This window comes from Malaya genurostris, chromosome 3 (genome assembly GCF_030247185.1).
Source record: "Malaya genurostris strain Urasoe2022 chromosome 3, Malgen_1.1, whole genome shotgun sequence".
Classification (NCBI taxonomy): Eukaryota; Metazoa; Arthropoda; class Insecta; order Diptera; family Culicidae; genus Malaya; species Malaya genurostris.
In genome coordinates, this window is record NC_080572.1 from 258,113,002 (window position 1) to 258,126,381 (window position 13,380).

The 13,380-nt window shown below is 36.7% G+C and overlaps 1 protein-coding gene across 1 annotated transcript; it reads right to left on the reverse strand.

Moving 5' to 3' along the window:
• Window positions 1-7,692: 7,692 nt before the first annotated feature.
• LOC131438797 (solute carrier organic anion transporter family member 74D-like) lies at window positions 7,693-12,953 on the reverse strand. Its single transcript, XM_058609076.1, has 6 exons — window positions 11,956-12,953; window positions 11,630-11,897; window positions 8,704-8,901; window positions 8,494-8,635; window positions 8,334-8,438; window positions 7,693-8,261 (listed from the first exon to the last, which is right to left on the reverse strand). Exons 1-6 carry the CDS (start codon window positions 12,824-12,826, stop codon window positions 7,740-7,742), a joined length of 2,106 nt encoding a protein of 701 aa, XP_058465059.1. The 5' UTR covers window positions 12,827-12,953; the 3' UTR covers window positions 7,693-7,739.
• Between the last annotated feature and the right edge of the window lie 427 nt (window positions 12,954-13,380).

The window sequence follows — 13,380 nt, forward strand, 5'->3', positions numbered from 1 at the left end:
AAAACATTTACTGAAACGACTATTTTGGGTTTATTAAAAGGAGCTTTGTAGAGCTTTGTCGTTAGTGTAGCTTTGGTGCAATGGTGTAAAGATTGAATATAATTTCATGATGCATTCTTGTAAGCAATTGATCAAACTAAAGAAGCATGTTAACGTGCTCATTAAATTTCGACAAGTTTTACTTATTCTTTTAATAGAATATTTCTTATCCGTTCTTTTAATTCCAATCCAATTCATTTCAAGGATAATATCTTACGCCATAACCAGTACGCCCGAAAACATCGTTTAAATTTAAGTCTTCTGAGATTAATTTTTATGTGTTGAAATGTGTAAGTGTAGCCTGCTTGAAAGGCTGAATCCTTTTTGTAAAATTATGTCATTCTACGAAATACGTTCTTATGAATTAAGCCATACAATGGAAAAAAATGAAATTTACACGATTTCTAAATAAATAGTACTTTGAAATGGACATCAGCTGAATTGAAACTTCGATTCAAAACCATCCTCGATGTAAAACTAAATTGGAATACATTAATTTCAATGAATATGACCGTTTATTCATATTGACGATTAGTTTTACTTTTGAAGTATATTGAAAAATGAAGCTCAGTGAAGTAATTTTATATTAAATTTCCTGCTCCAAATATGCACTGTTGGTGTTGGTGAGAGCAGCACTGCATATTATTTTTAAGAACACAAAGTAGTTGGTTGATAATACAAATGCTGGAGCATTTGGTCGATCATAATATTACAATAAAATGCGTGAGTTACGTTACATACATGCGTGCACGGTAAAGTATCGAATCAAATTGTGTAAATTATGAGTGTATACATTTTTTTTAAAGAGAAATGCCTGAACTTGAGTATAAAAACGTGCACAGACTAAGAATAAAGTATAATAACCAACAAAAACAAGTTTGTTTGGTTTTAGGGAATTTGTAACTAATCTGTTGCCTTACTGCAATTCTATTACATTTTCTACTGAAGTCGGTAATATCTCGCGATTTTTTTATGATAACGGGCAATAAGACACCTATCAACATTCACTTTGAAGGGGAATTCCGAAAGACTCGGTACTCGCTGAGAGTAAGTCATAACAGTAAGCTATAGTGAAAAGTTTTCTCTTTCGTCTGGTGTTAAAACTAACGCTCTATTTTTTATACCTCGACAGCAATTTCTTGCAAAATTTTTTGCCTAAAGGTAACTTATCGGTCGATATCACAAATAACGCGTGATATGAAGATAAACAATTTTAATAATGAATGTTTTTCCTAAGAAAATGGTCAAAAATGCACTCTATATTTTGTTGTCTCATGCACACAATTTAGGAAGACCACGCTACACACTTCGTAACTTTATATTACTTGATTTAAGCTTTACAAAAAGTAAATGTATGTGCCTTTTGGTTTGCGACCCTGCTTCCTATTAGTAGTTAAGGTTAGTGAATATAAAAGTTTAAATGTTAAATAACTTTTTAGGGAAAAGGCCAAACCGTGAACAGTCTTCAACAAAAATGTGTAATTCTACGTTTTTAGTAATTGTCTCGAACATAGTAGACACTGAAAATAAAATGATTTTCAAATCAGAAATCTTACGATCTCAAAGAACGCAATTAATATTTTTCCAGATAAGACTTCCGGCTCCGGAAATACAGACAGATAGCAATAGAAAATTAAATCTCAACAATAGGTTTCTAAGCATGACACTTAAAAAACAAGCTAGTTGTTGCTCAAAAAAAAATGAAATCAGATATACCGTATCTCAATTGTCGGTTCCGGAGGAACCGGAAACAATGGTTAAAAGCTCTTAAACTCATTTTATTTTCTCAAAGATGGTTGGATCGATACTCAAGTGTAGTTCTACGGTCTCTAAAACTGCTAGTTCTTCCATTGTTACGAACATTTATTCACAATTATTGTGCAACTGTGATGTGATGTGATGTGATGTGAAGTGAAGCCACCATCAGTTCAAGGACTTGCCAGTGGATGCGGGTAGACTTACAGTAGCCCCGATATGACTCATCCACTCACCTTCTTACTATAGCTGTTACCGAAAAGCGAACAAAAAGGGTTGGGCGGATACGTAAGTAGAGTCACTTACTCGTATTCCGCGGGAATAAAAGATGCTCTTCCAACCATAATATCCAGTGCATGGATGAAGCATATCGCTATACATGCTTGAACCCGCCTGATGGTTTGTTTGAGAAGGGCGCGTCAGACTCATTTCAAACCTTCAGAAGGAAACAAGTTTCCTTCAAGTGACTTGACTCCCTCGTCCAGTCATCAATTCGTCCGATGCCCTGATGCTCCCTCCCCTTTACGCCTCCGTGCAAAATGTTTTATATTGATAAATACAATGAAACATAGTGTAATGAAATTAATATAACATAAAATGATATAATAGATTACAAAATAATATAATATAACATAACATAATATAATATATTTTAATTTAATATAATATAATACAATGATATAAAATAACAGTTAATGTAGTGTAAGTTATGCTCTTATCTTGGCAATACTGCAGGAAGTAGAATATTTCTCTTCTAATAATAATAATAACAATAAATATAATAATGAAAATAACAATAAAAAACAATATAATATAGTACAATGAATTATATAATAAATAATAGAATAAATAAAATGATATGTTGCGATATGCTATGATATTATATTACTTGAATTTATATGTCATTTCTCATCCTCTCATTCTGCCATCAACGCATTCCATCGACCATTTGTCACCACAGACACACGTGTAGGCATGAAGCTCAGCTTGTGACGACCTTGACATTTAGTTGAAAGTTACTTTTAAAATGATAACTTATAAGGAAAACAAATTTATATTTTGCGCAGAGGTACGTAGTACTACTAATAATAAACCCTATAATATAATATAATATAATACAACATAATGCAATACAATATAACACAATACAATAGAATACAATATAATATAATATTATATAATATAATAAAATATAATACAATATAATACAATATAATATGATATAATGCAATGCAGTATAATTCCATACAACATAGTATATAATAACATAAAATAGTGTAAGACGATAATATATGAAATAATATGCTATGATACAATATAACAGGTAATATCGCAGTGTAAGTTACGCTCTTCTAATAAAAATAATAATAATAATACATGATGTAATAAACAACACAATTATATGTTGTAATATACTCTGATAAACACTGCACTTTAGGATGGGCTTCAACCTACAATCCATTTCGCACCCTCTCATTCTGCTACTAACGCAGAAGGCGATAGCACCCAGTCGACGCCGTTCTATTGACCAAATGTCATCATAGACGCTCGGGGAGGCATGAGATAGGGACTTGTGAGGACTTAGTTATCTCACCATTTGACGACCTCACAATTATTGTGCAACTGATACAAAAACTCATGCATCGATCCCATTACAAATGCAGCAATTAAAACAGCGAAAAAAACAATTGTGAAACTCATGGGAACTCATACGTAATGTAAACAAGAATTGAATTGATGTTTACAAAAGCATAGCAAACAAAATTTTTAATGAATGAGTTTCACATTTGATTTTCAATACAACTGACGGTCACAGATGGCATTTCACCAGAGTGATACACTCTGGTGTCAGATTTTTGTCCACACAGGAGGAAAGAGGAAAGCGCACTTATTCTCAGTGTCGAATAGACAGCATTTGAGTGTTTGCTTGTGGTTAAAGCAGCTGGCGCTAGTGAAACACATTCTCTTCGCATGAATCGCTCTCACGCGCTCTCGTCTAAATACACCCAAGTGACCACTGACGCGTGATGGTGAGCGAACACTTCTGTGAACTTCAATTAATAGAGAGCAGATCTGGCCTTGCTATGAAAAATTTGCAAGGAAAACCGAAAATTTTACGATAAATTGTTTTATTTTGCTGATTTTGCGTGTCCACGCTTCTTCTACGCAAACCATACAGCAGAGTGCTCACCGGCGTGTACACCTCTGTGAAAGTATCTGCATCCACCTCAGAGAATTTATTAGCTAATGCTCCAGCACTTAGGTGCGATTCAGTGGAGGAGGTAAAAGGAAATAAACAAACGCACTCATGATGCGTGCACACTTTATACAACAGTGGTGTATATATGTGAAAGAGAAGAGCTCTCGTTGAAGTTGTCAGTACGAGAGGAGAAATTTTGCTTGCTCTTCGTCACACAGAGGAGATAGACATCTCTGCCGGTAACACAAACATGGAACTTTAAAAATATTTTGCAAATAAATAAATGGTAATACTACAAATTGTGGAATTGATCTTTTATATTTTAGTAAATAGAAAATCGACAACGAACTACATTTTTATGGTGAAACATGTCTTCGTACGCCTGGAAATTTCAAGCGCCTTTTAATGTACATGTTTTGATGATTGCACATCAATTTCTATGAAAATAACAATCTATTCTTTTCAATGAATATGATCGGGAGAGTGTTTTAAATATGTATGAGAAAGTTATCAAACATGCATACATCTTTTCAGACGATTTTAATTATATTGATATTTCAATCAATCTGAAAAATCTTGAAATGAGGTTTTCTTCAATATTTTCCAATATGGCATCGTGGGTAACAGTGTGTTGAAAAGGAAATGGTTCACCCAACGTAATGATTTATATTACCTAAATAAAAGGGAATATGAACATGGTTATATTGAAAAGAGAAATTTTTGTTTTTATTTTTATCAAATTAGTTGGTTTTATTTTAATCAAACAAGTTGATTTAAACAACAATACAGTTTAGTCATTCATCTTAGTGAACCCGACATTTGTGATACGCTTTTGCATGTGCTGTACTGCCCATACTCGCATATCAGTCCCATATTGATTTTCGCCTATTTTGAGTTAGCTTGAGGAATGAAATCTATCCTCAATATACTTTCAGAAATTGCAATAAAAGTTAAGGGTTTGTTCAGTAAAATGTAAAAAAAAATATCAACTCATGTTTGTCCCATATTCAAAATACTCGCATATCAGTCCCATTCAGTGCAAATTTCAATAATTTCTTTTTTTGCAATATTGGAATAGTAAAAGTGTATTACCGATATTTCAAGTAATAATACCATGATTTAACATTAGGTAGCACAATAAATCAAAAAAATCGGAAATAAAATTTTAATCGTCTTTTTCTCGACATGCCGATTTTCCATATGGGACTGATATGCAAGTATGGGCAGTGTAGTTGTAAGAACAAGTTGCTTAAGCGGTAATATATAACTATGAAAGTAACTATGATGAGCTTAACTTTTCGTTCAATATCGTTAAAAAGTGATGCCAGGTCTGTTTATTTTTTTTAGCGAGATGAAAACCGAATACAAATTATCTGATTGATTTTTGTTTTCATTGCGTATGTAATGCTGTATTTCTGAAACTTCCATGATAATATTCTTATGTCGGCAAGTTTTGCGTTCATTTCAAGCAGATAAATCTGGTACAACTTATTTCCATGTTTCGAATTCTTTTTTCTTAAAATGAAGAAAACTGCACACACTGACCTAAAATTTCATGAGGCAGTCAAGACAATGCGGACTCGGCAGCAAAATAGTTTTCACAGCGAGGTTGTCAACGGCTCATCATTTTTTGCTTTGCGGAGAGCATAATTTCACTATTTTTTTCTTCACAAGAGATACAGCCATTTCGACATATATTGAGTCCGATACAATTATGACAGCCATTTGGAATTTTTGTTATAAGTTGAACAATTGTTTCAGTTGTTCACCTCCCAAATCCCAGGTAGCAAATGTAACCTATTGATATTTCAAGTGGTTTTACAAATCTTTCGAATTTGATCATTTACTGCATGCCGATCTACACAAAACCGAAAAAATAAGCAAGAAACCTACTCAATACTGCAAACATTAACAATCGTTCCGAGCGTGACCAATGATCTCAAAGTAACTGTGCGTTTTGTCGGTTACGTTACTTATACCATTGTATCTCCGGAACTGGAAGTGATAGCGAGCCTAAGATTGTGGAAATCGGTCAGGGCATTGATACAGTTATGGACGAACCCGAACAGTATAAGACCTGAACGCACACCACCTAGCCTATCACGGACCCTTGACACGCTGACATTGCTGCAGATCAGTGCTGTCAACTGTTTTTTTTTTTTCCAGAAATCTGTATTTGGCGTAAAAATCTATCTGTACAATATCTTTCTCGAAAAATCGAACATCGATTTAGTGCGGAACCTGATTTTGCGACAAAAAAAAGGTCCCTCGACCTGGTTTACCCCTGGAATTCAACACAAAAACAGAAAATCGGTTTTTATCTGAATGAAAATTGAAATATCGGTATTTTGAGAAAGCATATCTGTATTCCTGTATCGAGTCCAAAAATCGGTATAAATACCGAGAAATCGGTATAGTTGGCAGCTCTGCTGCAGATATCCGGCCATCGTTTTTTGCATCAGCTGGGAACCAATAGCTACCGATTATTATTGACCAATCCACGCGTGAATGTGTTAGTGTGGTTAATACTAGTGCGAGTGTGCTAAAGATGCCCAGTGAATTTTGTCGAGCCGCATAGGGCCAATTATTGAAGGAATATATGGAACGAAAAATTGTGCAATGCCTAGAGAACAGTTAAGATAACCATAAAACTGTTCACGAAAATCTTCAACACGAAATATAACTGATTTTTGCTTGTTTCATAAGTTATAAACTAATGAAACTCTAAGCGCTTTTTCCGCAGTGTATATTTATGAAATTCATAAATGTTTTTACGTCAGTGTAAAATCGTACCCCGCAATATCCGTATACACTGCATCGGTGTGGGTAACAGAGACGTCAAATTGCTCAATAGCATCAGCCAGGAATTACCACACTGCTACGACAATTTCAACGTGATCCTACAGGATCACTGCTGATACCACCCGTCAGAAGACAATGGTCTCACGAACACCAGCTAGTCACTTCAGTCAGAGATGCCAAATTCACTGATTTATCTGTGATTCATAGATTTTTAATATTCTTCAAATTTCTAAGAAAACCGGAATTAAAAGAATTTTTGAAATTGCTTTCGAATGTTGCTTTTTTTTGTTCACGAAAACGATCCCATTTTACAAAATTCTTATGAAAAATGGATTAAAATTTTGCATAGATTTAAGTTTAGTTCAAGGATTCAAAGAAACAGACATAAGATGTAATTAACTTCTAAGTCAGTGAAATATACTTACTCGTTCGAAGTAAAAAAATGTAATGTTCTTCAAAAAACCTAAAGAATAACCGGGTACATCATGATATTTCAAATCTCGACGATAATCAATTGTGTAAGTTTTGTGTGAATATTTTTTAAGTATTGATCACGATAATCACTCCTCGTCAAAGCTTGACTTTAGATGTATTTAATCGACTCAACTCTGCCTTGTATTGCTCGAGCAGATGGCAATGAAGATCAGTCTATTAGGTGCTACTAATGAGACCTGCAATCAAGTAATAAGCTAGAATTTAACAAAATAACAAAACGCAGTCACGTCACGTCAAAAACTACGTTCATAAAAACCAAAACTGAACTTATCAGCAGTCCGATATCAGACGAACACAAAACTGCGAATCACTCCTTATCTTTACGAGCTGTACAAATAAATCTATCTTCTTCCAACACAAGAGCTTAAGGTCAATTGCTAGTGATAAAACATAGTCGACCCTTTTCGACCTGCCGCAAGCATGGAAGCGTCAAGTAAATATTTATTTTTCACTTTTTGGTAACGTTAATCAGAACCTCGAGCTCCTTCTGTTCTACACCGCCTTTGTTGAGCGGCTCTACGTCCGCCACATCCCGGTCGGGCACTTGCTTTTCCTCTACATCAAAAATCGTAAAATTTTTCGAATACCACCAGGTCCCGACGTCGAAACAGGTCCCAATGATGACGAACACTGCTGCGGTGTAGTTCATTGATTTCCGAAGCGATAATCCATCGTACAACCAACAGTTGCCCTGCTTGGAGCATGTTTGTCCCCACAGAACGCAGGTTCGGTCGATTATTAGTCCGAACACGATCGGTGCCGGCAGGAACGAAAACAAGGTGTTAATCGCCATGGAAAATCCCATCGAGATAGCCTTGTCCCGTTCTTCGACGCACCGCAACCCGATCAAGAAGTTGGCAGCCGACTCGGTTCCGCTGATGAATTTTGTTATACACATCACCAACAGAAAAAGATAAAACGAGTTCATGCAGTCAACGGGACAACTTCCGGAAATGGCGGTGCCCAGCGGCTGTGGAGCATAGAAAACATTTTTTATCTGATACTATCCCGAAAAAAAAAAAATAAAAATAATCACACTCACCTTAAGTTCCCAACTGTCATCCAGAGACATGTTCAGCGGTTGACTTTGGAACGACGCATACGACGCATAGAGCGGATTTTGGATGCAAGAACAACTGCTGTAAAACTGAAGGTTGAGAAGGTTATTAATTTACTTCGGCAACACTGCTCATTCAACCTACAATTGTTCCGTTATCCTGCTTGAACTGATCGCGGCAACCGGCGTGACATGGGGACAGATAGGTGTTGCCATCGCTACCGCAAATCGGAGCATATTTAACGTAATCACAGTTGCAGCCCAAACTACATGTCGCACCTTGAGAACTGAAATGGAAATCGGTGTGTCTTCTAATAATACTACTCATTTCACAACCGAATCAATCTATACTCACTTGCTAACGATTGAGGTATTATTTAAACTATTGCAACCAAGAACTGAATAGAGAAAGATTCCACCCGCGGAACAAATACTGGTGAAAATGTTCCAAGCCGCCAGATGCCGTGAAGTGGGTTTGACTTTCTGGATAACGGCACCGGCTATTAAAATCCCAAGTGCAGAGAAAACCAAAGTGGCAGAGCCGGTAACCATGCTACAAAAAGAAAATAACATTACAAATAAATAGAATGAACTACAAAATAAGTGTTTAAACATAAAGAAAACAACTGATTTACGGTATAAATTAGCACTAACCGATTTGGTGAAAGAAACAAATGTAGACCAACGCAATAACAAGCATTTTCCATCGTGAATCGCTTTTTGAGAATCGATTTTTACCATTATCGTTCCTCGAAGCTCCTGTTTCACATCGATAGAGCCTAATATATGTTCATTGCTCGTATCGAAACTGAACTAGTGGATAAATCCCTCACAATTCCATGGAACACTGTTCAATTTTATTTTGATTCTATGAACAGTTCCGCAATAAGTCGTGTAGACACACACATGACACACAGATAGCGCTATCATTATCAAATCCATATGAGACTTTTGAAGTACCGACTTTTCGAAAGACTATTCTCGACATTTCGGTTAGGCAGAAAAAAGTCATTTTCTCAGAGATGGCTGAACCGATTTCAACAAACTTAGGCTCGTTTGAAAGCTACTGTCGGACCATTGATCAAGTTCGAAGATCAAATGGCTGTAACTTTTGGTTCCGAAGATATGATGGTTGAAGTGACGTAACTGACAAAACGCGTTTCTTTTTACCGCACAAGATTCTCGGAGATGGCTGAACCGATTTTAACAAACTAATCACCTCTATTTTCGTAAAGCTATAGTGCTCAAAAGTTTAAGCACCTCGAAAAAAGCCCTCAAGCAAAATGTGTGCTAAATCGGACATGCGTAAGGGGTGCTGCTCGGCGGTAAAGTTTTTAAAATTTTCAATCTTGAAAAAGCACCACCACATGAAATTTCCAAAATCGAAAATTTTTTTGATGCCAAAAGTCTCAAAACTGCAAGAAACATCGAGATTTAGTGTCATCTCAAAAAAAAATTTTTTTTGGAAAAATCAACTTTTTGGGACTCAGCTACATGGGGTTGTTCGAGCCATTGATGTGGAACAAGGCAACCAAAATTTCTAATGAACTACAATCAAAAAGTTGAATCAATCCGAACCAACACCGAACATCATTTGTCTTGATTTGCATTTGTTTTATAACCGACGAAATTACACCATTATCCCAAATGCATGCAATTATATCTTTGTACATACTTCCCACTTAGAAAAAAAAACGTTCAACGGTGGTCCTTCATTGGTCCAATACGTTGGATCATTGGTCCAATGAAAGTCCAATCAATCGTTCAACGGGAGGCCAACACGGGACCTTCGTTTGCCGATTTTGAAACAGACCGTTGAAGCGAATGCCATTTTTTTTGTCCAAAAAACCCGGCAGACAGAGGTCCATTGTTGAGCCATTTTTAACATGAGGAGTTGGAGCCCCGTTGGACTAGTTTTACTGCAGAATTTCTGAAGTTTTCTCCACTTATTTGTTTAAACTAACAATACATACCTGCACAATACTTCTACTTCGCGTAGAATAACAACAAGTTTTCTTTCTATGTAAAGGTAACACTTAATTTTCACACTATTTTTGCAAGAGAAAAAACAACAACAAACCGTTACAGCAAATTGAACGAATATTTCGTGCAATATGTCGTTCAACAAGCGCTCAAAAACCAACAAAATTGAACGGCCTGCTGAGAGGGTTGCGATACGATTTTGATATTTAAGCTTCTCTTCGCCAAGCTTGTGTTCAAGTCTTGTATGCAAGCAGATTTTTTTTTATAGCGTTAAGTTTCTCTACCATTCTGCGATTTCGGTTGAAGCGATAAACTATTTCTCATTTTCAATCGAGATCATCTAATATAAATTATAAATTAATCTTAAGCATTCAAAATTTATCCAGGGGTAGTTGTCAATTTCTCATGGGGAAACGACATAACATGGAATTCCGAGCTTGCATAACACAATATCAGAGCATACCAATTAAGGGCTGAGGCTAGTGTGTTTTAGGGCGTTTTAAAGGGCTATTTTCACGCTTCAAATCTGATTTTCTTCAGAAATGGTGACGAATATCAAAAAACCCAACTGACAATCTCTTAGAAAATTAGTTTAGATTATTCTGTGCAAATTTCAGAACGATTAATTGACTTTAGTGGTCGGGAAAGTCTTTTTTCTGAAGGAAGAATTGCACAGCTGAAAACGACAACATTCAACTTGTTCATTGAATATCTCGCCTTCAAAAGCATGGATCAAAAATCTATCCTGACAATGTCTAGATAATTTAGCTTAGATGCGATTAGTGCATAAAAACATATATGTTGTCGCGATAAAAATTAAGTGAATGTTATTTTTGTAATGGTAAGTCCATTTCTATGGCGGCACCATTTTTTTCTGCTCTTGTATCCTGGTAACTTAACGAAACATGAGAGAGAAATAAGATCGGCTCAGCAAAAAAATTTTTCGAGATGACACTAAATTTAGACGTTTCATGCAATTCTAAGCCTTTTGGCATCAAAAATTTTATAAGAAATTGTAGCGTCCACACTTCTAAGCAGCACGTAGAATACATTATTAAGTTTTTAGGCAGTGAGATAGTCAAAAGTTCCTAGTGTTATAAGCAGTATGAAATTGGATTTTTTCCAGTAACTGTGGAACTTTTTGTGGCTTGAACATGTCACTTTTTTTCTGTGAAACCTCTATTGGAATACTTATTTTTTCCCGGATAAAACCAAAATTGGAATGGCTACCTGTACCTTCGATTAAACTTCTTATTCAATTTCCATCATAGAATAAAATGCAAATAAACGCTACTTACTTGGCTTGCGATGGCGTCAGACGGTACTGAATCTCGATATACTTGGACTGGAACAGGAAATATGGCATGTAGCCAAAAAAGTAAAATATTCCAGCCGTGTTGTTCAGTACGTAAGCTTTGTTGGTGATCAGTCGTTTCAACGTAACAAGTAGATCGTTAATCGATGACTCAGGTCGATCTTCTTCCACCGGAGCCCCGCTAGCCCGGCTAGCTTGTCTAGACAGTGACTTCCGTTCGGCCGCCCTAGGAAGGATCTTTGGAAACCCGGCTACAAATAGGAACTAGCAAATGAACATCATACTGGAGCAAGGATTTTCCATTCCTACCGAATATAGGTGCCACGATCAGCAGAGCTGTTCCCAGAGCAATCCAACCAGTCCAGCAGGCTCCGATCCAGCGTGGGTCCGTCGTTCCGTAGCCAGGATCAATGTCAGGAAAGACGAAAAATTTCAGACACAACGACGCCAATGAGAAGCCTAGCATAGGTCCCAGGCGTCTGCCGAACGCAGACAAACTCGATAGGAAAGGAACTTTTTCTTTTCGCACATTGTCGTCAAGATAAGTTAACCCCAAAGTAAAATACAAGGATGTGCCTACTCCGGATAAAAAGCTACCCAAAAATAAGAGCAGTTGAGGCTTGAGATTCCCAATGTCCAACGAACAGTCCGGTGGAGGACGATTTTCGTTACACAGATTATCATTCCCCTTCGTTTCACCGATGGTGGAATTCACCACATGTTGCAAAAGATCATCCAATTTTGGCCCATAAAAGAAATGTGGAAGGGAATTTACGAAACACGAAAGACCCATACTAGTAATTCCCAGTGCTATCCAAAGTGGTTTCCGTCTGTTTGCGGCATAATAGGATAGAAACAGCGACGAGAGAACGAAGGATAGATCCGATCCCGCCATGATAATTCCTGCATTTTTAGACGATATCTGAATGCTTTTCTCCACAGTAGTCAGCGTTCCATAGAAATACGATGTCGTTGATCCAAACAAACATCCAACCACACCGAACAATAGTACGTAAAGCTTCTTGCTGGCCAATTTCTGCCAGAACTTTCCCCTGCAGACCCAAAACCCACACTGTACATCTCTATCACTATAATCGGACACCGATCGTTCCAGCGTGACCCGCTTCAGATGATCCGTTTCATCCTCGATGCCAGCAGTTAGCATTTCACTTCCAGTCATGATGACACCGATTCACTAGTGGACTGGTCGGATCTTGCAGAAGATGAATGATTAAAAAAAACTACCGTTCTAGATTCCGACCTAAACCGAACTAATTCTACTGGTCTCGACAGGTGAAGATCATTATCCCATCCTAATCTCGCCACAGACTGCAAGTTCACGATTGTCAATAAAATTCTTGATGGTGACTTGTATTTGTATCTCCACTAGCCGCGATCTTAGAGTGATGAACGATATCAGCCAGTGTCTTTTATCTGCGCTAGTCCATAAACGAAAATGACAATCAACATGGAAAATTGCTGGTTTGATAACTGTTTGGTGCAGGTTTGGACCATTTGAGTCTTCCCAATGCGTTTCGTTTTCGACTTTTTTGGTTATATCTGCGGAACCAGAAGCGTACACCATGATCAATATACATTTGATCCGTAACCACATTGGTAGCTTCCAATCGAGCCTGAGATAGTCAAATCCAGCTTAGCAATCTCCGAACAAATTAATTGAATATAAAAGAGTGTGGTTTATCGGTTTTGTCGTTTATACGATTAGCTCCGGAT